This window comes from Camelina sativa, chromosome 12 (assembly GCF_030686135.1).
Source record: "Camelina sativa cultivar CO46 ecotype springtype chromosome 12, ASM3068613v1".
Taxonomy (NCBI): Eukaryota; Viridiplantae; Streptophyta; class Magnoliopsida; order Brassicales; family Brassicaceae; genus Camelina; species Camelina sativa.
This window is the reverse complement of record NC_141891.1, coordinates 19,603,434-19,630,771: the sequence shown is the minus strand read 5'-3', so window position 1 is coordinate 19,630,771 and position 27,338 is coordinate 19,603,434. Positions and strand designations below refer to the sequence as shown.

At 39.1% G+C, this 27,338-nt stretch overlaps 4 protein-coding genes and 3 pseudogenes across 5 annotated transcripts; 2 read left to right on the top strand and 5 right to left on the bottom strand.

Moving 5' to 3' along the window:
• Positions 1-1,236: 1,236 nt before the first annotated feature.
• LOC147930765 (uncharacterized) lies at positions 1,237-2,916 on the bottom strand. Its single transcript, XM_087477021.1, has 2 exons — positions 2,466-2,916; positions 1,237-2,249 (listed from the first exon to the last, which is right to left on the bottom strand). The coding sequence occupies exons 1-2, from the start codon at positions 2,914-2,916 to the stop codon at positions 1,237-1,239; spliced, it is 1,464 nt and encodes a 487-aa protein (XP_087333147.1).
• Positions 2,917-2,961: 45 nt separating this feature from the next.
• Positions 2,962-3,552, bottom strand: LOC147930764 (uncharacterized protein At4g02000-like). The gene has a single exon (XM_087477020.1). It carries the CDS (start codon positions 3,550-3,552, stop codon positions 2,962-2,964), a length of 591 nt encoding a protein of 196 aa, XP_087333146.1.
• Positions 3,553-6,593: 3,041 nt separating this feature from the next.
• On the bottom strand, positions 6,594-8,233 carry LOC104732203 (galactan beta-1,4-galactosyltransferase GALS3 pseudogene; annotated as a pseudogene). The gene is made up of 2 exons (XR_015573686.1): positions 7,419-8,233; positions 6,594-7,060 (listed from the first exon to the last, which is right to left on the bottom strand). The product of XR_015573686.1 is annotated as a galactan beta-1,4-galactosyltransferase GALS3 pseudogene (transcript).
• Positions 8,234-8,966: 733 nt separating this feature from the next.
• LOC104732202 (enoyl-CoA delta isomerase 2, peroxisomal) lies at positions 8,967-10,156 on the bottom strand. The gene has a single exon (XM_010451737.3). The coding sequence runs from the start codon at positions 9,922-9,924 to the stop codon at positions 9,202-9,204; it is 723 nt and encodes a 240-aa protein (XP_010450039.1). The 5' UTR covers positions 9,925-10,156; the 3' UTR covers positions 8,967-9,201.
• A 3,524-nt stretch (positions 10,157-13,680) lies between these two features.
• LOC104732201 (enoyl-CoA delta isomerase 3) lies at positions 13,681-14,662 on the bottom strand. The gene has a single exon (XM_010451736.3). The coding sequence runs from the start codon at positions 14,563-14,565 to the stop codon at positions 13,849-13,851; it is 717 nt and encodes a 238-aa protein (XP_010450038.1). The 5' UTR covers positions 14,566-14,662; the 3' UTR covers positions 13,681-13,848.
• A 6,731-nt stretch (positions 14,663-21,393) lies between these two features.
• LOC147930763 (small nucleolar RNA R71) lies at positions 21,394-21,494 on the top strand (annotated as a pseudogene).
• A 5,372-nt stretch (positions 21,495-26,866) lies between these two features.
• Positions 26,867-26,967, top strand: LOC147930762 (small nucleolar RNA R71; annotated as a pseudogene).
• Positions 26,968-27,338: the final 371 nt, after the last annotated feature.

The following is a 27,338-nucleotide window of genomic DNA, read 5'->3' as shown; positions in this document are numbered from 1 at the left end:
TAATCTCCCCGCAAAACTCAGAAAACTACCACGCCATCCTGATAGTCTTGAGCTCACCCTACCAAGCACTTCACCAAAGGTTTCTTTGTTAATCCGTTTCTGAAGAATAGGCATGCCTAATTATTTCCCCAAATCCGGTGTTGCTTTGATCCCACTTTCATCACTGATCAACTTCCCCAATTCTCGTGAGACATTACTAGAGAAAAATATCTTCGACTTCTCCAAACTCACTTTTTGACCTGATGACACACAAAACCTCTCTGAAACCCGACGGATAACTTTTATTTGGGTGACTGAAGCCTCTGCAAACAGGATTAAGTCATCAGCAAAATAAATGTGGGACAAGCTTGGACCACCCTGTGATAGGCGTATTGGTTTCCATTCTTTTGCTGCAATAGATCTATCCACCATTTGAAAGAGCCTCTCCAGACACAAGACAAAGAGATATGGAGAGAGGGGGTCTCCCTGACGAAGGCCACGGGCTGGTTTAAAGGCCTTTGTCTTCTCCCCGTTCCATAAGATCGTCATTGATGGATCCACTATGCATGTTAAGATCCATTGAACCCATTTTTCCTCAAAACCAGCTGCTCTCAATGTATCTTCGAGAAAATCCCACCGTATCCGGTCATAAGCTTTCTCAAGATCCAGCTTTAAGAGCATCCACCCTTTCCTGCCTTGTTTCCTCCTCATCGAGTGCACCGCCTCTTGCACAATAACAATGTTGTCAATGCTTAAACGTCCTGGGATAAAACTTGACTGCGCCGGGCTAATAAGATTACCAATCACTTGCTTCAACCTCAAGACCATTGTCGTTGTTATGACTTTAAAAAGAACATTATATAGACTGATTGGTCGAAATTGGTTAATACGCTCAGGCCTTGAGACTTTAGCAATAAGTACCACCAAAGCATCATTTGTAGCCGGAGGCAGCTCCCCAGTCTCAAAGAATTGTAGAAAAAACCGTATTACAGATTCACCCACTACTTCCCAACAATCTTGATAAAAAACAGGCTGATAACCATCAGGGCCTGGAGCCTTAAATTTCCCCATACTTCTGACTGCCATTTCCACCTCCATTGGCACAAAAGGTCTTGCCAACTGCAATTTCTCATCCCTTGTCAGTGCCATAAAACCTTCCGTCTGCAACCTCTCCACCTCTTGCAGGACATCCATCAGTGAATAAAGTAGAGAATAGTTGGACACCGCAAGCTGTTCCAACTCTACTTGGCCCAAGATCTAGGTGTTATCCTCATTCCGCAGCATATCAATCCGGTTTTGGCGTCTCCGTATAACCGTTGATGTATGAAAATACTTGGTGTTGCGATCACCAAGAGCAACCCATTTTTCCCGCGACTTCTGGAACCATAGTGTTTCCTCCTGTGCTAGGACCTCCTCAAATTGTTGGATTAGCCCCTCCTCTTTCTGCAACATATCATCTGTTGGTGATACATCCAGAACATCTTGGACAACTTTAATCTTACTCATCAAGTCTTCTTTTCTTCTTTGAATATCACCGAAGATTTCTTTATTCCACTTTCGAAGCTTCACTCGTAACAGTTCTAGCGCTTCAGGCGTAGACATATCCCCATTCCATGAGGCAGTAGGAAGTTCCTTGAAACCAGAATGCTTCAGCCAGGCTGCTTCGAACCTAAAAGGTCTCCGTAAAGGATTCAACACAACATCCAGCGATAACTGAAGATATAGAGGGGCATGATCAGAGGCTAGAAACGGCAAATGTCTAATACACACCTCTTGCCACTTAAGTCTCGCGTGAGCACAACACAACAGTCTGTCTAAACGCTTGGCTACATAAGTCTCCGCCACTTTCCCACGTCGCCAAGTGAACTTGCTACCACTGAATCCCATATCTATCATAGATAAAGAGTTGATCCATTCGCTAAATGCTAGTGAGTCTGGAGGCAAACCACCACGTCCTCCTGTTCTCTCGTCAACACGCACAATTGTGTTAAAATCGCCTCCAACTATAGTAGGACCATTCAAGCGACTTATCACTGAAGTCAACTGCTCCCACAACCCACTACGACGACTCACTAATGGAGCCGCATAGACGAATACAAAATTCAAAGTCTCGGTACCTAAATCTAGTTTCGCAGCGATGAACTGGTCTGCTGCTTCAACAATTTCCAGATCTCCAATCTCGGACCGCCAAAGTAACCACAAACCTCCACTCTGGCCCACCGAGTTCACACGAAAGGAATTCTCGAATCCTAACCCCTGGCAGATACGAGCTGCGCGATCACCACTCACATGAGTTTCAAACAGAGCCAATACATCCGTCTTAAATTTCTTCAACAAGTATCGTATTGCACGCCTAAAATTGGGTTTATTCGCCCCCCCCCCCCCCCCCCCACAGTTCCATAAGATGCAATTCATGAGGAAATTAATAAAAAGCCTCCAAACTACCGGAGTGTGCCGTCAAGCCAACTATGACCCCCCCTCCATACCACTCTTATCACGTTGGACACTAACCCCAACCACCGTGGCATTATCCACCAAAAGTCCTGGTCCCATGTGCAGTGATGGATCTGCCGGACTTACTGCTCCTGCTCCCCGGTGTCCCCTCTCTGCAGTCGCATAAGCACCACCGGGTCTTTCCATCTCCACCGTTTCAACTCGTATTCTCTTCCCGCTCGCCAATAAAGCTTCCTCGCCCTTTGTTGGACCAAACACCAAACCCTTCGTGGGCCTGCACTGTGAACCTTTTCTAGTGTGCGGCCCATTAACCTCACCATTTTTAACACCCCCAGCCCGCTTCGATTTCTGACCAGCACGCGGCCCACCCATTTCTTTAAACGACTTGAACTTAAACAGCATATTCCTCTCTTGCACTCCACTACCTTCCGGATTTAGATTATGTGGAGCTGGCTCATTTTCCTTATTCATCGCACTGGACATGGTAACTTCCCGTATCTCAGCAGATCCCGTATCGGTGATCAGATTCTAGAAACGATTTGATGTTTGCAATCCCAGATTACGTGTAATATCCTGAAGATTACGTTCAAGCACACCATCGAGAGGAACCACCGCATTAACCGTCTCTGCCGGTTTCCTGGCCGGAGGTCGTCTAGACCAGTTAACGGTAGTAAAGCCCTCCTCAGACATTCCTGGAGGGGTTTGCCGTTGTTGACGCGCATCTCCTACCGCTGGCATCACTGGCTTGTCAGCAATGGTGAGAGCATCTTCTGTCACCCTCGTCGGACAACTATGAACTAAATGCCCATAGAGTCCACATGATGAACAAATTCTATCCAACCCTTCATATGCAACAAAGTAGCGTTCCCCATTGATCAGTACCGTACCTTTCAAAGGTCTCGACAAGTTGACTTCAACACAAACCCTGGCAAAACAAGCCCTTGAGAAGTTCAACATTGTCGTATCCACTTTCAACAGTTTCCCTAGACTGGACGCAATACCCATAAGGATAGACTGATGATAATATGACACCGGAATATTCATCAATCGCACCCAGACTGGTGTAGTCACGATCTCGTCCTTCAATGGGTCAAAAGCCGGCGTCCAGTTTTGCACCATCAACTAGTTACCAAAGACTCTCCATGGACCACCAGTGAGAGCCCCCATGTACTCATCCTCCTGTGTAAAACGGACAATGAAGAATTGACGTGGGAGATCCATTACGTACATCTCCCCCTTTGGCTTCCACAACTCTCGTAGCTTGCGACTCAAGACTGCAATCGGAATTGGTCGTCCAAGCATCTTAACCACCATACAATTCTTCCACAGACCATACATCACTTGCAGAACCTCGTCCCCAATCGTGATCTCAGGCTCACCATCCTCCCCGTGTGGATATGCCACTCGTAATCGTGCTGATACGAAAGCATCATCCATGACACTCTCTGGTGTCTGCATACCTCCGACTGAACCGCCATTCACCCTATCCGCCCACGTTCTCATGTCGTCTGGCGGCTCTCCCGAAGGACGTCCCTTCTCCCCGACGTCCAGCATTGTAGCATCCTGCACACCAGATCTCGCCGTCGCCCTAGGGTTCTAATCCCTCTCCATCTTCGAACTTTCACAACTTGTCTTATCTTATAATTCTGTTCAGAGATATTTTAAAAATTTTAAAATTTATCAAATATTATATCTGCTATAATTTAAGGATTCAACTAATAATTAAATTAAACATATACAACATTTTAAATTTAAATATACTTAGTTAAAGTTTCTACTCACTGGAATTTGGATTCATATTTGATCTTATATGGAATATGAATTGATTTGGATTCAAATTTGATCTTATTTGTAATATAAATTTTATCGTTGTCTAAAACTTTATCTTTGGACTTTGGGCAAAGTGGAACGTTAAAATTTTATATGTACTAGGATAGTACCCGCGCTACGCCGCGGGTTGTTTTCTATATTTTTCCTTTTATATATATTTTTATGTTTATTTTTTTGTATGTTTGTAATTTAAAGTCTGTTAGCTTTCTCATTAGAGCTCATACAATTGATAAACTATCATTATAAATTAAAAAAAAAAAAAATCCAAATAGACCAACATGTATAGGCAGACATTTCAGCAGCCCCTCCTCATAAAGCTAAGGAGTACATATCACTGTTAAAAATAGTAACTCACACTTGTTAATGCCTTTATAAAACAATACTCATAATACAGTCTTCAGTAAAAAGTTAAATCACTATCTATCTTTATACAAATTCAAATAATAAACTCAACATGCTAAAACACTTCCAATAAAAAGAGTTCAAAAGCATAGTCTCATATAATAAAACTTTGAAGATTCCATCAAAAGATCCAAAATAAGTTATGCAAATCTCTAATCCAAATAATTCAAACGTATCATCGAAAGTTTTACAACATAGAAAATTGTTGAGCATATATTCAACAACTGTTGAAGAGTAAATAAATAAAGAGATTATTGCATATCCGCAAATACCACCCTCACCTTAGCCTTAACTTGTTGGAGACTTACAGCTTGGTTCTCCATAAACAAAAACATATATTTCATGCATCACAATACACCTACCGAGCTTCAGCTCAATCCAACCTCGTTTGCCAAACCAAACAATGCAACTTATCACAATTTATTTTACTATACCTAATCAGTACCTGAAACATACAAATAAATGAAGAACTAACCGTTGGAAAAGCAATCCCACCATTCCTTATCTATTCAGTAGTACCTTAAATCTCTCCACCAAATTTTGTCCCAATCGGAATACTCTCGGGCCTCTAAATGTCCCAATCGAAATACTCTCGGGCCTCCAAATGTGTTCCTGAAGTTTCTGCAGTAGAACTGTTTTTTTTTTTTTTTTTGTATTCCTCCAATTACTTTACCAGGAAAAACGTTCATAACTTCGTGAATATGATCTCGATTGAATCTCTATCAGCGGCTGTAGATTCTTGACAGCAAGTATTTTCCAAAGACGCTTTATTTGCGATATGAGTCCTTCTAGCTCGATGAAAATCTGTCTCACAAAACACAACTCATATCTGTCTCCTTTTGTTTATTTCTCTTCCTTATTCTTTATTTTGCTTCTCTCTTCCACTTTTGATACCAGTAAGAAAATGGAAGCCAAAATTCAATTACTTAACACCATTAAAAATTTTAGAAATTGTAAGATAACAAAAATCAAGTCATAGATAGAGGTCACACTTCTACAACTTCTGCTTCTCCAGACAAACTAAATCAAATTAAGTCTCATGTAAAAGAAGTCACTCTCTAAGTAGTTAACAAAAATTTACTTATGTCTAGATTGTTTATATCATTCACTGGTATTTGTTTTATTTATCTTTATCATCATCTTTACTCTCTCCGGTGTTGGGCTGCCTCAACACATTGCTTTTAATGAAACATTTTGGTTGACTTTGGGTCTGTTCGTTTCGTTGACGCTGGCGGCTGCGGCAGCGGTAAACGCAACTTTTTTAATCGCCGCATCTAATCGACGTTCAAAATCAGAAACTGTGTTTGTTGCAGCGTCATGCTGCATGTACCTACGGCAATCAAACAAATAATGATAGCTGCGGCTGACGTAACTGTAGGTACTTGCGGCGACGAAACGAACAGACCCTATATCTATCCTCTTTTCTCGAGAAATACAATGACATAAAGATTTGTTCCTGACTGTTCTTTAATCAGCAACTCTCATGGTTCTTCTCGAGTTTTTTTTGAGTCAATGTAGATTTTACCCAGCAGGCGCCTGGAATCCATGGACACTGAGGGAAATTTCAAAGAAGAAAACATATATTCTTATGTTATTTATTGTGGAAGTTAGTAGGCCAAGTTGAGGAACCCATACCTTTGAACTGTTTTTTCAGTTTTTACTGAAGATTGATTTCATATTTGTAGAATTCACACTTCCACTACTAAAATCAGATCCAATAAAAAACATAATTTTCTCACTTCCAATTTACAAGACCTACGAATTGACTTACAAGATCGGTGATTATTACACTCAAAGAGTGACCTTTTCTAATCCATACAGAAGAACATATATATGTACATATATATATATATATATGCACCAAAGAGTTTAAAAGTTGTATTACTGAACCCATTACCTAAACTATGATACAATAAAAGAATATATCCCCAAAAGAAAACAATAATGTAATGCCCCAATCTTGACAACTTCTGATTTTTTTCTTAAGATGAATATTACATTTACTATTCAGTTTTTTTATTTTTTATCATCTCTTCTCTTCATTGCCGTGTCCGTAGCAACCGGTCACCGATCGTTCTCAACTCAAACGTCCTCACAGCAAGGCCAACGTCACAGATTGTAGTATCGAGCACGTACGGAGTGTTCTCGAAAAAAACGTTAGAATCATTGAAGACGTAACGACAAAGCTCACGTCGCTGAGAGATGGAACCGTGGTAATGGAAGTAACGGATTTTGCTCTCGGCCTTGTGGTATGTTCTCCCTTGTAGATTCTGAGACATATGGACTCCTGTTACCAATACATTCTCAGGCTTAACCATGTATTTCCGATCCCGTCTTGGAACTTTCTTGACGTCTCTATACACCAGTTTCTCAATCCCCCATTTCTTAAAAAAACATTAAAAAAGCAAAAATACCATTTTAGAGATCAATTCAGTATTATCGGTCCTAGAACTTAACCAAATCTATAACCAAAACCGTATGAGGAATCAAAAGATAGAATAATTGAAACATTACTAACTCAAAGCACATGATGTGAAATAAAAGCAAAGATCTGGACCGACATAGGAGACTAATATGGAAATGCACAAAGACTTTTGCAGGCCAAGTGTTGACAGAATCATATCCTTATTGTATACTATACTATTTATATACTCCAAAAATATATTCTAAGTCACTCAACACAATAGAGCACATGGATTTTGGTTTACAAAAAGCTCTATGATAAATGTTTGTTTACCTGTAAGTTCTGGCCGGACCATCACCGTTGTAACAAATCCGACTACTCATAGGCATCTGTGATTCTATTCAATAGTAAACTGACAATACCCTTCCAAAGATTCTATAACCGACGAGATCGTCTCTTTCGCCGGAACGTAAACGAACTCATTGACATCGAAGAAGAACATCCACTTAGCCATGAACCTATACCTATGCAAACAATCATTCACAACTATAAACTGGCTATGGTAATACCCATTGAACCTTTCTTGAACTCTGATATCATGTAACGTCACTCTCTCTAGCTCAATCCACGGCTTTAGAATCTCAAACACTTCCTCGTGTATCCCTCCGGCGTTGTGTAAAACGAAATGGGAACGTTCGCCGAAGATTCTGACGTGGTAAGCGATCCATTCTCTGACTCGCTGCGGGCTCAGGTTATCGTAGAGGGAAGAGCCGCCCGTCGTAAAGGTAATCATACTTCTTCTTGGCTATGGTGCCTAGTTGTAGAGATCAAAATCAACGGAGTTTGGGGATTCGGTTAGGACTGGGACTGAATCGGTGAGGTTGAGTTCTGGATCTCCGGTGGTGGCGTGGAGGATGAGATTACCGCCGGAGTTTTGTGGATTCACGGTGGAGAGTGACGAGAATGTGCAGTTAACGACGACTGTTATGTAGATCCGCCGTAGCCTCAGTCGGTTAGTATTTTAGACCCGGTGGTTAAAATTGGATCTTGAGTCGGGTCGGACGAGACCCATTCGCATATGTAGGAAGGGTGACCGTAAAGGTTTCGAGGGTAATCTGATGACAGACTACTGTTTTTTAGTTTAGGTGTATTATTGTTATAATTTCATAGGCTAGAGTTTTTTACCGAGGTGTCAACACCTGCTTCAATGTTGAAGCTGAGGTGTCAACCTCTGGAGAGAAACATTGTGTTTTTATTGTATTGATGTTTCTAAAATTTTGAATCACAATATATGTAAAAAGCGATTATTTTTTTTTAACTTAATTTTTATATAATAATAATTTAAAACAATTTAGAAAAAATTTGTATGGTTAGTACGTCAATTTTGATTCGATTTCGGTTTGTCTAAATTCGGTTTTGTTTTGGTTGGGTACATTTGAATAGGCTTTGTAACACATTCGATATTATATGTCAAAATAAATTAATTCAACTATAATTATATGAAAAATTGTTTCACAATATACCGAAATCCTAGTTTAATGTTTTTTTTTTGTCACAATATACCGAAATCCTAGTTTAATTGTTTCACAATATACCGAAATTCTAGTTTCACATTCGATAGTTTAATGTTTTAAAGACATAGCAGCGCAAAGCAACACTGTTTATCCTAAAGGCTTCAAATACTTTGCAAGTTTGCAGAAAATAGCGAGAGAGACCAAAACAGCACTGTTTATGCCAAAACAACACTGATTCGAGAAAAGCAGACCAAAACAGAACTGTCACTCCTTCTCCGATAACCACTTCAAGTTCAACCCCTAGCTAAACCAACTCCAATATCCGGTTACCTCGAGTTCATTTATTTACCTCTACACCGAATCCTAATTATTTCGGTTACGGATTTAAAACCAATCAGTGTTGTCCTAAAGAAGAACAATACACCGAATCCTAATTATTTCGGTTACCTTTTTCAGTGTTGTCCTAAAGAAGAACAACACTGAAAAAGGCAAAAAGCCAACATTGAACATGTTTATTACATCTGGGACCATAATTCTAGTTTAATATCGTGTTTCTCCCAAAACAATTTTTTGCTTTCTTTATTTAAGCCAAAGATTCACTCTTAAAGAGAGGAGGCTTTAGAGCTTGGGAGTTGCAAAGACTCTAGCCTCTACACCAAGAATACCACAAAGCTCCGGATACAAACTCTTCCTTATCGACGCATACACCTCACCACTCCACTTCTTCCCCGCCAATTTCTCACCAAGGCGCACAGTAGCCTCCACAACACCTTCCGCGCTATCATACGCCGCAGTGTCAACGATCCCCAATCCCACCGCTTCTTCTCCTCTGATCTTCTTTCCGCTCAGCAACAGCTCTCTCCTCGCCGCGCTCGTCCCGATCTTCGCCCTAACCAACGCCGAGAAATATTCCGGCATCGAAAGACCTATGTCAACCTCGCTCATGTACAGAACCCCACGGTCTTTCCTCATGAACACGTAGTCGTGGCTTAAAGCCAGAATCAGTCCCGCGGCGGCGGCGTGGCCGTTCAAGGCGGCTATCGTAGGCATAGGGAGATCGAGAAGCGCTGCGACCACCGGTTTGAATGATTCGACCATCTGGTGAAGCCGGTTCGCGGCTCCGGTTTTGGATCCGGCGGTTTGAGCCCAGGCGAGATCGAAGCCGTTGGAGAAGAATTTGCCGTGACCGGTGGTGATGAGCACGGATCCACGTTTGGACTGAGATTTCGCTTGATCGAGGAGGGAGAGAATGGTGGCGATCGTGTCGGGATGGAATCTGTGTTCGCCGTCGCCGGTTAGGGTTAAGAGGAAGAGATCGCCACGTTTCTCTAACGTACACATGGTAGTGGTGGTGGTAATCGGAGGAAGAAGGATTGATCTTGAAATTGAAATTGAAAATGAAATGTGTGAATTTTGTGAGGTTGAATTATGTAACGGTGAGATCTTATCTTTTAATAAATATTTTAATTGCGATGGATTCCATTTATAAGGCCCAATGGGCCGGCGTGTACGGATCTCTTTTTTTTTTTGGTCAAACTCAAAATTTAATTTTAGATGACATTTCCTTAAGAGTGATCACACTCGACTCGAATGGCAAAACAATCAAAAAGATTATGTAGATAAACTTAAATTTGTGTTGAATAATGTTCAAAAAATAATATATCTATACTCTAGAGTTATGTTTTGAATTTTAATTTTTGTTCATAAAAGAATGATTTTATTGACTATAAAAAAATTTAAATATCTGAATATTTTATATGTAAACAAAATTGTTAATTGCACTTGATTCGTCCTATTTTTGGTGGTTGATGACGGTCCAAAACACTTCAAGACGTGACACAAATATATCACTCAAAAAATTTGTCCCAAAAAAAACTCCATCAGTGCAAATTTGGGTCTACCGAGTAGACTTTGATCTTCATAGCTACAAGACTTACACTCATTTTTTTCTGCATTCTAATATTTGGTCTTCAAACCAACGGTACTAGATAAATGATGTGACATTCAAAATACAGTATGTTAATGTAAAAAGTATCCAACGACACAACTTCTTTATTTTGTTTTTTCTATTCAACATGTTCTAAACACATAGGTAGTATGTGCAGGGCTCAATCTTTTTTTGACCATGTGCCAAATTTTTTTTTTTTTTTTAATTAGAATCTTATTTTTCAGATTTAAAAAATTTAGGCTCTTAATTATAAAATATCAATCATTAAAGGTCCTAAAACCTTATATATTTTTTGATAACGAGATTAATGTAAAAACACCATCAGCACCGGCTGAATGGCTCTATTATTCATGGTCTCTCTTAAAAAATAAGTCAAAAGCCAGAGAGACTTTCCAACTCTTTAAGAACGGTTGAAAACCCTAAATTCGCGAAATCTTCTGATCATGGTGGCGTTGAACGAGTGCTAAATCTGCGGTTGTGGCGTCAAGGCTGATCTTTGGTTGAGCGAATGCCGGCACATGACGTTGTGCGGCGGCTGTTGCAAAACAAGGGCGGAGAAAAAGGAGACGTTTCTCGAGTGTGGAACGTGTTGGTGCGTCTGGCTCGGGTACAGTTTTTTTTCTTCTAATTTGCTTTTGGTTTAACAACACCTTTTGGATTTGGAAGAATTTAAGCTTAGTCGAGTGTCTGGTTTTGCAAATAAGGTTGACGATCTTCTTTGGCGTTCCGACCCATCCCTGGTGGGTAAGAGTTACCACGTGTCTTGATTCTCAAGTGAAAACCTTCAAGTTGTCGCTTCATAAATCTAAGGTATATATGAACAGATCTTTTTTGTCTTGTTTGTTTCTTCCTGACCTCTAATTAGTATTAATAACGGTGGTGGATTGGTTTATCAAAATATAAGTCGAGAGCCAGGAAGACTTTCCAACTCTTTAAGGGCATTTACATTGGGAAAACATTTTTGGGTGTTCTTAGAGTAAAAATATTATGAAAATAATGTAGGATTATTAGTTTAGATCTTTTGTTAAGAAGTTGGTTATTGGGAGAACATGTTTTAAAAAAAACATTTTATTTAATTAATACATAGTTTAATGTCCAAATTTATTTCATATATTCTCAATCAAATCCTCTTTTAATTTGTGAAAAATTGTTTGCAAAAAATTGTATCCATTCACAGCTTGCCATGTCAGCTTAGAACTAGGCCAAAATCAGTTCTACATCAAAAAACAACAACATGTTCTTCTGCCACTATTCCATATATTTTTGATTTTATAAGGCTTAGAACACCCAAGGATTTGAGCCAATGCAGATGGCCTAAGAAAGGAAATGCTTGGGCTACGATCACTTGATAAGCAACACTATCAGGGAAGCAAGATGTGTATCTTGCGGACCAAGTAATGTGGACCGTAAAGCCCGTTAATGAAGTGAAGCCCAACCCGAAGAATATTCTAGATCTTGATATTACTTCTTGTGCAAGTTATTTTCTTATGTGTTTAGGAAAATTTACATTATGCTGTATTAGTAATATGTCAAAGCTAATCACTATATATATATATATATATGTATGCTTTAATCTTATGAAAGACAACTAATAAACTATTCTATTTCTATAATATTTGACATGGTATCATAGCAGGCGATCCTGTGGATCTAAACGTTTTCTAAATTTCGCTATGATAACTTTGTGATCTTAGTGATCATTAAAGGTAATGACGTTGAAGATGATGGTGACGGAGACGACACGGATGATGACCGTGAAGCAAAGGATGCTTTGACGTCCACATAGTTGTTTCGTAATTATTTCTTTAATATTATAAGTTAACGTTGTGGTTTTATTCTTAGTTCTTGGATTGGTTTAGCACAAGTATTGATGAGATTTTTTCTATGTTTTAAGGTTTTGGGTTTTCACAAATAGTTGTTTATTTTTATGGAATTTATTCTTGAGTTTAGAATATTTCTTATATTTTCTTTTAGTTTCCTTTATTATGGGGGAGTTTGGTTATGGTTTAACCATTAGGAGAATTGGGAGTTTATTGGAACGCTCATGTTTAGGTTATTATTATTAGTCTGATTTGTGGACTGTCCAAGATAAGGACAATTGTTTGTGGAGCTGCAGGAACTGCGCACACGGTATGTTATTATTTCTTTTTACCAAAACCGAAGACGAGCTGAAGTTCTATCCCTCTTCTCAAGATTGAAGTTTATACTCTTGATGAGTTTGTTGACATGATTTGTCCGACCTTGACAAGTGTCCACGACATACGTGTTTCACACCTTTGTCGTGCGGGGGAGTATCAGGGAAACAAGATGTGTTGCGGACCAAGTAATGTGGACCGTAAAGTCCATTAATGAAATGAAGCTTAACCCGAAGAATATTATAGATCTTGATATTATTACTTCTTGTGCAAGTTATTTCCTTATATGTTTAGGAAAGTTTACATTATGCTGTATTAGCAATATGTCAAAGCTAATCACTATATATATATATATATATATATATATGTATGCCTTAATCTTATGAAAGACAACTAAATAAACTATTCTATGTCTATAATATTTGACAAACACCATCATTGAACTATATATTTTATGTGAATGATATTTTTTATGTTGGTTTATTAATTAAGAAGATTAATCATATAGAGTATAGATGAATCTTCCTACCACGATTTTAATAGAGTTTGACGATACATATACACCTTACATTCCACCATATCCAATCCGAAGTCAACCAAACTCTCGAGTGTATGGTGTACATGTATTGCCCCTCTAGAATGTTAGAAGGAAAAACACAAGTATGATAGTATTTAGTAGCTATAACTAGTGACCATCGTGGATAATTATTTTACTCTCGTCAGGTTCATGGTCTTTCAAATAAAAAATGTATTTTCTACATCTTGTCCTGTGAGAGTAACCAAAGCAATAGATGTATATATGAGTTGTTAACAGTATAGTTTATAACAATTGGTCTTGCCATGAGAGAGCAACCAAAGTGATAGATGTATAGGTTAGTATGAAACAGACGTCGATATCAATTTGTAGTCGCTGGAATTTTCATAGTTAAAAAAATAAATTTTGGTTTGTCGCCTAAATCGCAGCAACTCATATGTGTATGAGTTTGTTGCCCTAATAATATAATTTCTGGTCGCTGTAAAAAAAGAAGGCCATATTATTAAAATTTCAACTTGCAATGTCACAAACTAAGAAACGTAGTTTATACTTTATACTTTATAGAAAATAGACGTTGACTTTTGTAGGGCAATAGTCATTTTTCGAACATTTGTCTCCCAACAAGACAATGAATATTTCTAATAGGTTTAGAGATTGTGACTTGCCATGTTATTGCCCGTTAAGTTCAGCATCCGACAAAGCTCCGGATACAAACTCTTCCTTATGGATACATACACCTCACCATTCCATTTCTTAGCGGCCAAACTTTCCCCTAGGCTCAATGTGGCCTCCACTACACCTTCCGCACTATCATGCGCCGCCGAGTCCACGATTCCAAGAGCCACCGCTTCTTCTCCTTTGAGCTTCTTCCCGCTCAGCAACAGCTCACGCCTCGCGATACCTGACCCAACCTTAGCCACGACCAATTCAGAGAAGTAGTCTGGCACCGGCAGCCCAATGTCCAACTCGCTCATGTAGAGAACCCCACGGTCTTTCCTCATGAAAACGTAGTCGTGGCTCAGCGCAAACATCAGCCCCGAGGCAGCTGCGTGGCCATTCAAGGCGGCGATCGTTGGCATGGGGAGATCGAGAAGCGCTGCAATCACGGTCTTGAAGGATTTGACCATTTGGTGCATCCGTTCTATGGCCCCGGATCCAGCGGATTGAGCCCATGCAAGATCGAAGCCGTTGGAGAAGAATTTTCCATGACCGGTCGTGATGAGGACAGATCCCTTTGTGGACTGAGCTTTGGCTTGTTCGAAAAGCGAGAGAACAGATGCGATTGTATCCGGGTGGAATCTGTGCTCGTCGTCGCCTGTTAGGGTTAGGAGAAAGAGATCCCCACGCTTTTCTAATGTACACATGGTGCGTATGTTAAGGATTTAGGAGTGAGTTGGTAAAAAAACTGTGATGTTGAAGTGAGAATGAAGTTGAATAATTAATAGTGGCAGGAGGAACGAGAAGAAACACAACATGTACATTTATTAGACATGTTTTGCAACTAAGTCTTTAAATTGGGTTATCTTCCCAACCATTTTGATGTCAGTGTCACCATGTTATAGTTTAATAAATGCCGACGACGCAATGTGTTCTTGTGTAATTTTCTTGCTTAAAAAGAAACTCGAATTGTTTATTTCTTTGTACATGATTACTAATTTCTCCTTCGACAACTAAGAGTGATTGAGTATAGAACTTTCGTTCAATGACAGGTTAATAACACTTTCAGTGTGGTTAAACACTTAACTAGACGTATGATTTTTTTTTTTATCTATATAATTAGTTTGATATGAACATCTATCTATGAATATTATTTTCAAGCATATTGGCATGCATGATTTGATTAAGATTTCTATTTTAGCATGAGGAGTCCATGGACATATTCGTAAGAGACCAACTTGATTAGTTAAATTAGTTCACTAACTCTAAGTTGTGAAAACAACAGTTGGTAGATCAGTCCACCAACTCTTCTATTAAATACACACGATACATTAGGGTAAAAAAACAGTATCTATAAATCTAGAATGGATCAGCCGATATTGAATGCTATAAAAGCATACTCTTAAAGATTTCGTGTCAAATCGAACTGGAAAAAGACAGGCGCAGAAACATGTAAACCGATAACTAAATTTAAACGACATATTTGATAAAATCCATGCTTTCGATTTTTAAAATTTAGATGTTTTAATATTTTCTTCTGAATAATATGCAATATGCGGGTCTCACTCCAGATAGGAACAATATGACGATATTAGCAGGACCACTAAACTACTTGATTTGGTGAGAGATATATCATTACATGAATCCTACTAGTCGGCCCGACCTGGCGTGGATGAACATGATTTTCTTGGGATTAGATTTTTAAACTAGGTCCGGTCCGGACCGGGTTTAGGGTTCGTCTAACACGAAGTTCATGGTTAATACTTATACTTATTAGAACTTAGAACGGGATACGTGCATTATTTTATTTTTTATTTTTTTGTTAAACAGGTTCATGGTATATACATATTCATTCACTCATGGCACACAGCTTATACTTAATCCAATAGAACATATATATGTTCAACAAGTACGAGAGAGTGAACAACACCACTCTATGTTTATGAAAATATTGAATGGTAAAAATATGGGGAAAATTCCTAAAAAAAACCCTCAACTTATTTTTATTTGGACATTTAATACCTAATGGTTTTTGGTTGGAATAAAAATACCCGATATATTAAATTATTGTCAAATAAAACCTTATCTTTAAATTGTTAGTAGATTTCAACACGGGACTTAACAGCGTTAAACGGCCGTTACAAAATTCAGTTAGACACATTTAAACATATATATACAATCCGTTTACTAAATAATACGAATGTGTCGCTGTAGCCTAGTGGTAATGTGTGTATTTTGTATCTAACCGAACCTGGGTTCGAGACCCTCCTCCTGCGTCGTTTTTTTTTTTTTTGCCTTTTTTTTTAGACTGTCGACTGCTTTTTTTTTTTTCCCCAAGCCACCGGCGTAAGACAAGGAACGATCATCATCATCTACTGTAGTCGTAGCCAGATTCACACTTTGTTCCTCCCTGGCTCCCTGAACCACCCTTGGCTGTTGTAGAGAATTCTGGATCTGAACCATTGGTTGAACAGAGCATAGAAAAAGACGAGATCTAAATCGAATCAGATTTCTGAAAATCTCAACAACGAAGAAGAAGATAGAGACAAAGAGAAAGAAGAAGAAGACGATCCAGACTTATCGGAGCGAGGTCACGGAAAAGTCGATGGAGATAAGGTCACGGTCTTTGTCTTACGCCGGCGATTGAAGAGGAAGATAAACCGGTTAAAAAAAAAAAAAAACACAATAACGGCAAGTGGAGGGTCTCGGACCAGGTTCGGTTGGGAACAGAATATACACATTACCACTAGGCTACAGCGACACATTCGTATTTTTCAGTAAACAGATTGCATGTATACGTTTAAAAACGTCTAACTAAATTTTAACACCTGTTAAAAATTCTGTAACGGCCAAGTAACGCTGTTAAGTCCCGGGTTGAAATCTACTAACGATTTAAAGATAAGATTTTATTTGATAATAATTTAATATATCGGGTATTTTTGTTCCAACCAAAAACCATTGGGTATTAAATGTCTAAATAAAAATAAGTTGAGGTTTTTTTTAGGAATTTTCCCTAAAAATATGACAACATTAGCAATATGACAATACTATAAAACTAGATAGTTACTCGCGTTGTATGATATGCTCAAATTAAACCCTAGAGCTACTCTCTCAAATTAAGAGATCAATGCAGTACTTAGGGGTCGAATTCCACAGAGACTCAAGACTACACAATAAATTATAGAGTTTTTCAATTATGCTAAACAGATTAAATTAAATTAAAACAAAAGCAATGCAAAATATTAATATTAAAGACTATTGTAAATTCAGGAGATCAAAAAGCTAGGCCTAGGGAATTTCTCAGGAAATTATGAAATATTAAATAAATCAATAAATTAGGATTCAAATAATTAAGAACAGATCTAGAACTCTAAACACTTTTGTAAATTAAATCAGTTCTCACTGCAAATAATATCTAAATTTAAAACCAGAAAATCCAAATCTCTTTGTAAAATTCTAGGTAATAAATCAGCAATAAAATCAGGTTTAGATTGTTCACAAAATTATTAAATCAAATCTCTTTGTAAGAAATAATTTTGCTCATCAAAAGGTTTTATCAGGAAAACAATTATATTCTCATATCAATTTATTTTCCTAAAGTATTAATTCTAGATGGCCAATCAAGGATTAATATGAAGAACAACCTAAGATGAAGATCTAGAAAGATAAAGAATCCTAAATAATCAGATCTAATAATTCATAAAATCCCTGTGAAAAACCCTAAACCTAACAAGCAAACTACTCAGACATAATCAATGAAGAACAAAACATGATTCTGAATAATAAGCAATTGAAATTTAAAAAGTAAGGAAGGAGTTTAAGAATTCTTCTCTCAAAGCAGTTCAGATCTCTCTCCCAAAAGCTCTCAAAATCTCACCGGGTTGCAGAAAAAAATAAAACTCTCTAGAATAAAACTTAAGGGTTTGGAAAACCTAAAAACTATATATATATATGTCCTAAAACACGTCAGGGACTTATGTTGCAAATATGGAAAACTTTGGGATTTGTAAATTTTCCAAAACTTGGGTCTTGAGTCGGCAGAGATGAGTGTCGATCGATGCCTCCTATCTTGGTATCGGTCGATGCTCCTGCTCTGATCGATTCCAAGTTGATTCTTCAAGATTTATGCTCCAAAACATCCAAATTGCTCCATTTTGCTCCTTCAATGCTAAAAACTTGTAAAGACTCGAAAACAATCTAGAAACAAATGAAAAGACACTAAAAGACTCCTTATATCATGGTTAAAAACCACAAAAACCATGATATATCAACTCCCCCAGACTTAGCCTTTGCTTGCCCTCAAGCAGAACATAAGCTTAGACATGTGAAAGAGGTTTGAAAACAGGGAACTCACTCAACTGCATGATGATTCTTATTCACACTCTTCATTTACCTGACTCAAGAACTTACTACTTATACTTAACCATGATAAGCATCAACATTCCTTACTCAAACCCCACAATCCTTTGGAATCTCTGAAATCTCCATTGTCATCTCATTAGTCAATATTAAAGCACAAATAAGGTGAATTCTTACCTTGGGTGTATTGATCAGTGACATATGGACTCTCTTCAGGCCAAGACATTCTTCTTACATCTCCTTTCCTCTCCCTTTTCTCACTTCCATTTTTTTTTTCTTTTCTCTCTTGTCTTATTTTTTCCTTCTAATCAAAGGTGTAAGCGAATACCGGGGTCATCGGTAATTTACCTATCCCTCGCTTCCAAGCTTTGTGTGATCATTTGACTCAAGAGTAGAATAATGAGGTCACAGGTAATTTACCTACCTCTCTAAACTGATCAAAATCATCTCATCTTTTATTCTTTATTTTTTTCTTAAAGCACTTAAGGGAAGAGAGAGGGGAGACATACTTTGAAAAATTGCACTGTCTTGTATGGCCCAAAGAAGAAGTCTAGTCCACTGATTTTCAACCCCAAAGTAAGAGATTAAGTCCGGTTAAAATCCTGATAAAGGTTAAGACAACGTTAGATCAATCAGATATCCATTGAATAAGGGCTTTCAGGATTGTTGATAAGGCTCATAGTCTTTCTAAGCTTCAGTTCTAAGATCAAGCATAAACAAATAATCACTAGAGTGTTAGCCAAATAAGAGAAATCATTAGTCAAGATCATAATTCCCAAAGACAAAAAGAAAAATTTTGAAAAATTTGACTCAAACTTTATGGTTTTGACTGACACAACTGAAACTCAAAAACAGAAAACATAGTTAGTAACTAACCTCCCCCAGACTTAAACAACACTGTCCCCAGTGTTATCAAGTATGAGGAAAGCAAAAATAAAATAAAATAAATAAAAATCAAAAGCAAAAGAAAAAGAAAAACCTACCAGTGGGTTGCCTCCCACTAAGCGCTTGTTTTCAGTCATTAGCTTGACTGTGTTGGAGCTCATGCATCTGGAGGATCAGAACATGGCATTGAAGTCCTCTTCATCCAAGGTGGTGTATAAGCTTTAGGTGCATGAGGTCTGCCAAGGATGTGAGAAATAGGATCAGTGTGGGATTTAGGGATGGGATTGCTTCTCTTATGCCCTGCAAAATCATCAACAGAAGAAACAAGCGCTCTACGATAATCTCGTGGCTTGGTTAACTGTAAAACAGTTTTTGTATCTTTGAAGGTCTTATGGGGCATAGGAGGAAGTTTAGGAGAAGGAGATGTGTACCTTTGCCTTACCTGAGGGCTCTGGAGTGTGGATTGATGACTCTTCTGTTTGGGAACAGGTTTCTGACTTGGAGCATCAGTTTTGGAGCTGTTCTGTCTCGGTCGTGGAGGGGTGTCGATCGATACCCTCTTGGTGGCATCGATCGACACTGAGCCTGATGCTCGTGTTGCAGAAACTTTTTCAACAGAAAAAGTCTGTCCATCAATAGTAGAAGCCCTCCTCAGCTTATCCATCTCGAAATTCAAACTCAAACCATCCACATTTAGTGCTATGTGTCCCTTCTTTACATCAATGATGGCACCAGCTGTAGCCAAGAAAGATCTTCCTAAGATGAGAGGATCTTTAGGCTCTTGATCATACTTCAGCACCACAAAGTCAGTGGGAATCATGAAGTTGCCAACCTTAACTGGAATATCCTCTAAAACACCTTCAGGAGTTCTTCGGGAGCGATCAGCCAAGATAAGAGAAATCTGAGTTGGCTTGAATTCTGTCATCCCAAGTCTCACAGCAACAGAATGTGGCATCAAGTTGATGCTAGAACCAAGGTCACAAAGTGAGTGTGCAAACCTTCCTGTAGAGATAGAGCAATCAAGAACAAAGCTTCCAGGATCTGGTAACTTCTTAGCAGTCTTACATTGAATGATTGCACTCACTTCCTTAGAGACAACCACCTCCTGCTTCTTCTCTTTCTTCCTCTGTACAGGCTGGTTCAACAGAATTGCACTGACATCTTTTGTAAGAAGTGCTCCTTCTTCAGGGCTCAAACCATTGGATACCATTCTCCTCACATACCGCTTAAGAGGTGGTGAAAGCTTTACTGCATCAATTAAAGGCATCTCAATCATTACCTTGTCCATCATTGCTTTGCATCTAGCTTCCTCCATCTCTTGCTTAGACTTTCTTGGCTTGGGAAAAGGAACCTTAGGCTTGTAGACCCTTTCAACTGTTGGAACCTGAGATTTCGCAGCTTCTGGTTCCGTCTGAGAAGAGTGTCGATCGACACCCAGGTGGTGTCGATCGATGCCATCATCTGGATCCGACAGGTTGGCCGATTTTTCTCCTTGTTCTGCAGAAAAAATTTCACCATCATCTTCATCTCTCACTGATATGGCATTGCAAGCATGTCTGGGGTTTGACTCAGTTCTTGCTGGAAGATAATTCTCTTGCCTTTTGACAGGCCCAGCAGTCTGTGCAACTTGAACCTCCAGCTTCTTAACATGAACATTCAATGCTTCTATCTTCCCATTCAGCTCAGTGTAGACATTATCAATCTTTCCATTGAATGTCACTGTCAAATTCTCTTGACCTTGTAGAATCTGCTCGAGCATGGATTCCATTCTACTCTCAGAAGAAGTCTGTGGAGGCGGAGACTGATAGGATGAGTTCCCATAAGTCCTTGTGAAGTTGCTCCCTTGTTGCTGCTTCTGGTAGTCCGGTTTGGGAATGTAGCCTGAAGAGTTCCCACTGTAAGGCCTGTGGCCTTGCTGATTGCCAAATCTCTGACCTTGATTGCCATATACAAAGTTGACATCTGCTTCTTCATTCCCAGTCTCAGGTTGTGGCTCAAATGATTCAACTTCAGCAGCAAAGTGAACTGATTTCTTACCAACCAGGAGATTATGAACTGAATCAAGCTTAGCATTAACAGAAGCTAGCTGGTTTGCATCAAATCCTCCATGCAATCTCTTCCTTTCAGCATCTGCTCTCTTAGTACTATTGCTAGCAGCTAAGTTCTCAATCAACAATTCAGCATCTTCTGGTATTCTTGTCTTGAAATTTCCATGACTTGCAGCATCTAAAGCCAACTGATACTCCCAGTCACACCCTCTGAAGAAGATACTTAGCAGTTGAACTCTTGAGAAACCATGGTGTGGACAGTCCCTTTGGTAAGCCTTGAATCTCACCCAAGCTGCTTTGAAAGCTTCATCTGGTCTCTGCTTGAAGGAAGACAGCTTGACTCTCAACTCATCTGACATTGCATCATCATAGAAGTGGTTGAGAAAAGCCACCTTGACATCATGCCAGCTTGTCAATGATCCAGGAGGCAGCTGTTTCAACCACTGAGATGCCTCCCCTGCAAGTGAGTAAGGGAAAAGTTTGCAGAAGATGTAGTCCTCAGTTACCCCATTAGCCTTGATGCTAGTCACCAGATCCTCAAAATGCTCAATGTGATCCAAAGTCTTCTCATTGGGCAAAGCAGAGAAAGGTCTCTGCCCAACTAGTTGAAAGTATGCAGGTTTCAACTCAAAATCATTCCTCTGAAAAGGGGGAGGAACAATAGCAGACCGGTTCTCATACACCAGATCAGCCCGATTGTAGTCAGCAATGGTCCTGATCAGATCTCGGTTGTTCTCCTGTCGTCGAACTGGGTTTTGTACGTGGTTGGCAGCTCCACGCACGTCTGCAGGTTGGTGTCGATCGATGCCACCAAGAGGGTATCGATCGACACCCAGATCCGGATTATCAACGACACCAGCTTGCTGGTTCACAACAGCCTGCTCGTTGACAACAGGTTCAGGGATCACGTTCCCTTCTGCATCAAGCTTTTGGCCATGCACATTGCGCAAGTGGCCCTCTTGATCCCTCAAAACACCAGCTTCATCACGCATCAGAATGATTGTATTAACCATCTTCAGAGATTTAGCTGCCTTTCTGTTCTCACGTTCTAGTTTTCCCAACTCTTTGTTTGACAAATTCATAGTAGGACCAGACTTGTTATTCCTTGTGTGAGGTTTAGGAGGCATGCACCTGAAACACCAAAGAGAAGAAAAACAAAAACGTGTTAGTTTGAAAATAAAAAGAAAAAAAAATTTAGACAAAATCAAAAACTCAAATCTAATGGTAGATCAAAGAGTCCCCGGCAACGGCGCCAAAATTTGATATGCTCAAATTAAACCCTAGAGCTACTCTCTCAAATTAAGAGATCAATGCAGTACTTAGGGGTCGAATTCCACAGAGACTCAAGACTACACAATAAATTATAGAGTTTTTCAATTATGCTAAACAGATTAAATTAAATTAAAACAAAAGCAATGCAAAATATTAATATTAAAGACTATTGTAAATTCAGGAGATCAAAAAGCTAGGCCTAGGGAATTTCTCAGGAAATTATGAAATATTAAATAAATCAATAAATTAGGATTCAAATAATTAAGAACAGATCTAGAACTCTAAACACTTTTGTAAATTAAATCAGTTCTCACTGCAAATAATATCTAAATTTAAAACCAGAAAATCCAAATCTCTTTGTAAAATTCTAGGTAATAAATCAGCAATAAAATCAGGTTTAGATTGTTCACAAAATTATTAAATCAAATCTCTTTGTAAGAAATAATTTTGCTCATCAAAAGGTTTTATCAGGAAAACAATTATATTCTCATATCAATTTATTTTCCTAAAGTATTAATTCTAGATGGCCAATCAAGGATTAATATGAAGAACAACCTAAGATGAAGATCTAGAAAGATAAAGAATCCTAAATAATCAGATCTAATAATTCATAAAATCCCTGTGAAAAACCCTAAACCTAACAAGCAAACTACTCAGACATAATCAATGAAGAACAAAACATGATTCTGAATAATAAGCAATTGAAATTTAAAAAGTAAGGAAGGAGTTTAAGAATTCTTCTCTCAAAGCAGTTCAGATCTCTCTCCCAAAAGCTCTCAAAATCTCACCGGGTTGCAGAAAAAAATAAAACTCTCTAGAATAAAACTTAAGGGTTTGGAAAACCTAAAAACTATATATATATGTCCTAAAACACGTCAGGGACTTATGTTGCAAATATGGAAAACTTTGGGATTTGTAAATTTTCCAAAACTTGGGTCTTGAGTCGGCAGAGATGAGTGTCGATCGATGCCTCCTATCTTGGTGTCGGTCGATGCTCCTGCTCTGATCGATTCCAAGTTGATTCTTCAAGATTTATGCTCCAAAACATCCAAATTGCTCCATTTTGCTCCTTCAATGCTAAAAACTTGTAAAGACTCGAAAACAATCTAGAAACAAATGAAAAGACACTAAAAGACTCCTTATATCATGGTTAAAAACCACAAAAACCATGATATATCAACTCCCCCAGACTTAGCCTTTGCTTGCCCTCAAGCAGAACATAAGCTTAGACATGTGAAAGAGGTTTGAAAACAGGGAACTCACTCAACTGCATGATGATTCTTATTCACACTCTTCATTTACCTGACTCAAGAACTTACTACTTATACTTAACCATGATAAGCATCAACATTCCTTACTCAAACCCCACAATCCTTTGGAATCTCTGAAATCTCCATTGTCATCTCATTAGTCAATATTAAAGCACAAATAAGGTGAATTCTTACCTTGGGTGTATTGATCAGTGACATATGGACTCTCTTCAGGCCAAGACATTCTTCTTACATCTCCTTTCCTCTCCCTTTTCTCACTTCCATTTTTTTTTTCTTTTCTCTCTTGTCTTATTTTTTCCTTCTAATCAAAGGTGTAAGCGAATACCGGGGTCATCGGTAATTTACCTATCCCTCGCTTCCAAGCTTTGTGTGATCATTTGACTCAAGAGTAGAATAATGAGGTCACAGGTAATTTACCTACCTCTCTAAACTGATCAAAATCATCTCATCTTTTATTCTTTATTTTTTTCTTAAAGCACTTAAGGGAAGAGAGAGGGGAGACATACTTTGAAAAATTGCACTGTCTTGTATGGCCCAAAGAAGAAGTCTAGTCCACTGATTTTCAACCCCAAAGTAAGAGATTAAGTCCGGTTAAAATCCTGATAAAGGTTAAGACAACGTTAGATCAATCAGATATCCATTGAATAAGGGCTTTCAGGATTGTTGATAAGGCTCATAGTCTTTCTAAGCTTCAGTTCTAAGATCAAGCATAAACAAATAATCACTAGAGTGTTAGCCAAATAAGAGAAATCATTAGTCAAGATCATAATTCCCAAAGACAAAAAGAAAAATTTTGAAAAATTTGACTCAAACTTTATGGTTTTGACTGACACAACTGAAACTCAAAAACAGAAAACATAGTTAGTAACTAACCTCCCCCAGACTTAAACAACACTGTCCCCAGTGTTATCAAGTATGAGGAAAGCAAAAATAAAATAAAATAAATAAAAATCAAAAGCAAAAGAAAAAGAAAAACCTACCAGTGGGTTGCCTCCCACTAAGCGCTTGTTTTCAGTCATTAGCTTGACTGTGTTGGAGCTCATGCATCTGGAGGATCAGAACATGGCATTGAAGTCCTCTTCATCCAAGGTGGTGTATAAGCTTTAGGTGCATGAGGTCTGCCAAGGATGTGAGAAATAGGATCAGTGTGGGATTTAGGGATGGGATTGCTTCTCTTATGCCCTGCAAAATCATCAACAGAAGAAACAAGCGCTCTACGATAATCTCGTGGCTTGGTTAACTGTAAAACAGTTTTTGTATCTTTGAAGGTCTTATGGGGCATAGGAGGAAGTTTAGGAGAAGGAGATGTGTACCTTTGCCTTACCTGAGGGCTCTGGAGTGTGGATTGATGACTCTTCTGTTTGGGAACAGGTTTCTGACTTGGAGCATCAGTTTTGGAGCTGTTCTGTCTCGGTCGTGGAGGGGTGTCGATCGATACCCTCTTGGTGGCATCGATCGACACTGAGCCTGATGCTCGTGTTGCAGAAACTTTTTCAACAGAAAAAGTCTGTCCATCAATAGTAGAAGCCCTCCTCAGCTTATCCATCTCGAAATTCAAACTCAAACCATCCACATTTAGTGCTATGTGTCCCTTCTTTACATCAATGATGGCACCAGCTGTAGCCAAGAAAGATCTTCCTAAGATGAGAGGATCTTTAGGCTCTTGATCATACTTCAGCACCACAAAGTCAGTGGGAATCATGAAGTTGCCAACCTTAACTGGAATATCCTCTAAAACACCTTCAGGAGTTCTTCGGGAGCGATCAGCCAAGATAAGAGAAATCTGAGTTGGCTTGAATTCTGTCATCCCAAGTCTCACAGCAACAGAATGTGGCATCAAGTTGATGCTAGAACCAAGGTCACAAAGTGAGTGTGCAAACCTTCCTGTAGAGATAGAGCAATCAAGAACAAAGCTTCCAGGATCTGGTAACTTCTTAGCAGTCTTACATTGAATGATTGCACTCACTTCCTTAGAGACAACCACCTCCTGCTTCTTCTCTTTCTTCCTCTGTACAGGCTGGTTCAACAGAATTGCACTGACATCTTTTGTAAGAAGTGCTCCTTCTTCAGGGCTCAAACCATTGGATACCATTCTCCTCACATACCGCTTAAGAGGTGGTGAAAGCTTTACTGCATCAATTAAAGGCATCTCAATCATTACCTTGTCCATCATTGCTTTGCATCTAGCTTCCTCCATCTCTTGCTTAGACTTTCTTGGCTTGGGAAAAGGAACCTTAGGCTTGTAGACCCTTTCAACTGTTGGAACCTGAGATTTCGCAGCTTCTGGTTCCGTCTGAGAAGAGTGTCGATCGACACCCAGGTGGTGTCGATCGATGCCATCATCTGGATCCGACAGGTTGGCCGATTTTTCTCCTTGTTCTGCAGAAAAAATTTCACCATCATCTTCATCTCTCACTGATATGGCATTGCAAGCATGTCTGGGGTTTGACTCAGTTCTTGCTGGAAGATAATTCTCTTGCCTTTTGACAGGCCCAGCAGTCTGTGCAACTTGAACCTCCAGCTTCTTAACATGAACATTCAATGCTTCTATCTTCCCATTCAGCTCAGTGTAGACATTATCAATCTTTCCATTGAATGTCACTGTCAAATTCTCTTGACCTTGTAGAATCTGCTCGAGCATGGATTCCATTCTACTCTCAGAAGAAGTCTGTGGAGGCGGAGACTGATAGGATGAGTTCCCATAAGTCCTTGTGAAGTTGCTCCCTTGTTGCTGCTTCTGGTAGTCCGGTTTGGGAATGTAGCCTGAAGAGTTCCCACTGTAAGGCCTGTGGCCTTGCTGATTGCCAAATCTCTGACCTTGATTGCCATATACAAAGTTGACATCTGCTTCTTCATTCCCAGTCTCAGGTTGTGGCTCAAATGATTCAACTTCAGCAGCAAAGTGAACTGATTTCTTACCAACCAGGAGATTATGAACTGAATCAAGCTTAGCATTAACAGAAGCTAGCTGGTTTGCATCAAATCCTCCATGCAATCTCTTCCTTTCAGCATCTGCTCTCTTAGTACTATTGCTAGCAGCTAAGTTCTCAATCAACAATTCAGCATCTTCTGGTATTCTTGTCTTGAAATTTCCATGACTTGCAGCATCTAAAGCCAACTGATACTCCCAGTCACACCCTCTGAAGAAGATACTTAGCAGTTGAACTCTTGAGAAACCATGGTGTGGACAGTCCCTTTGGTAAGCCTTGAATCTCACCCAAGCTGCTTTGAAAGCTTCATCTGGTCTCTGCTTGAAGGAAGACAGCTTGACTCTCAACTCATCTGACATTGCATCATCATAGAAGTGGTTGAGAAAAGCCACCTTGACATCATGCCAGCTTGTCAATGATCCAGGAGGCAGCTGTTTCAACCACTGAGATGCCTCCCCTGCAAGTGAGTAAGGGAAAAGTTTGCAGAAGATGTAGTCCTCAGTTACCCCATTAGCCTTGATGCTAGTCACCAGATCCTCAAAATGCTCAATGTGATCCAAAGTCTTCTCATTGGGCAAAGCAGAGAAAGGTCTCTGCCCAACTAGTTGAAAGTATGCAGGTTTCAACTCAAAATCATTCCTCTGAAAAGGGGGAGGAACAATAGCAGACCGGTTCTCATACACCAGATCAGCCCGATTGTAGTCAGCAATGGTCC

Excerpts from the sequence above, each read along its gene's own strand:
- LOC147930765 (XM_087477021.1), bottom strand. The coding sequence starts at position 2,916 with ATGTCCAGTGCGATGAATAAGGAAAATGAGCCAGCTCCACATAATCTA. Across the intron at positions 2,250-2,465 it reads TGTCCAACGTGATAAGAGTG|CTCGTATCTGCCAGGGGTTA; the intron begins GTATGGAGGGGG and ends GTGATCGCGCAG.
- LOC104732202 (XM_010451737.3), bottom strand. The coding sequence starts at position 9,924 with ATGTGTACGTTAGAGAAACGTGGCGATCTCTTCCTCTTAACCCTAACC.
- LOC147930764 (XM_087477020.1), bottom strand. The coding sequence starts at position 3,552 with ATGGTGCAAAACTGGACGCCGGCTTTTGACCCATTGAAGGACGAGATC.
- LOC104732201 (XM_010451736.3), bottom strand. The coding sequence starts at position 14,565 with ATGTGTACATTAGAAAAGCGTGGGGATCTCTTTCTCCTAACCCTAACA.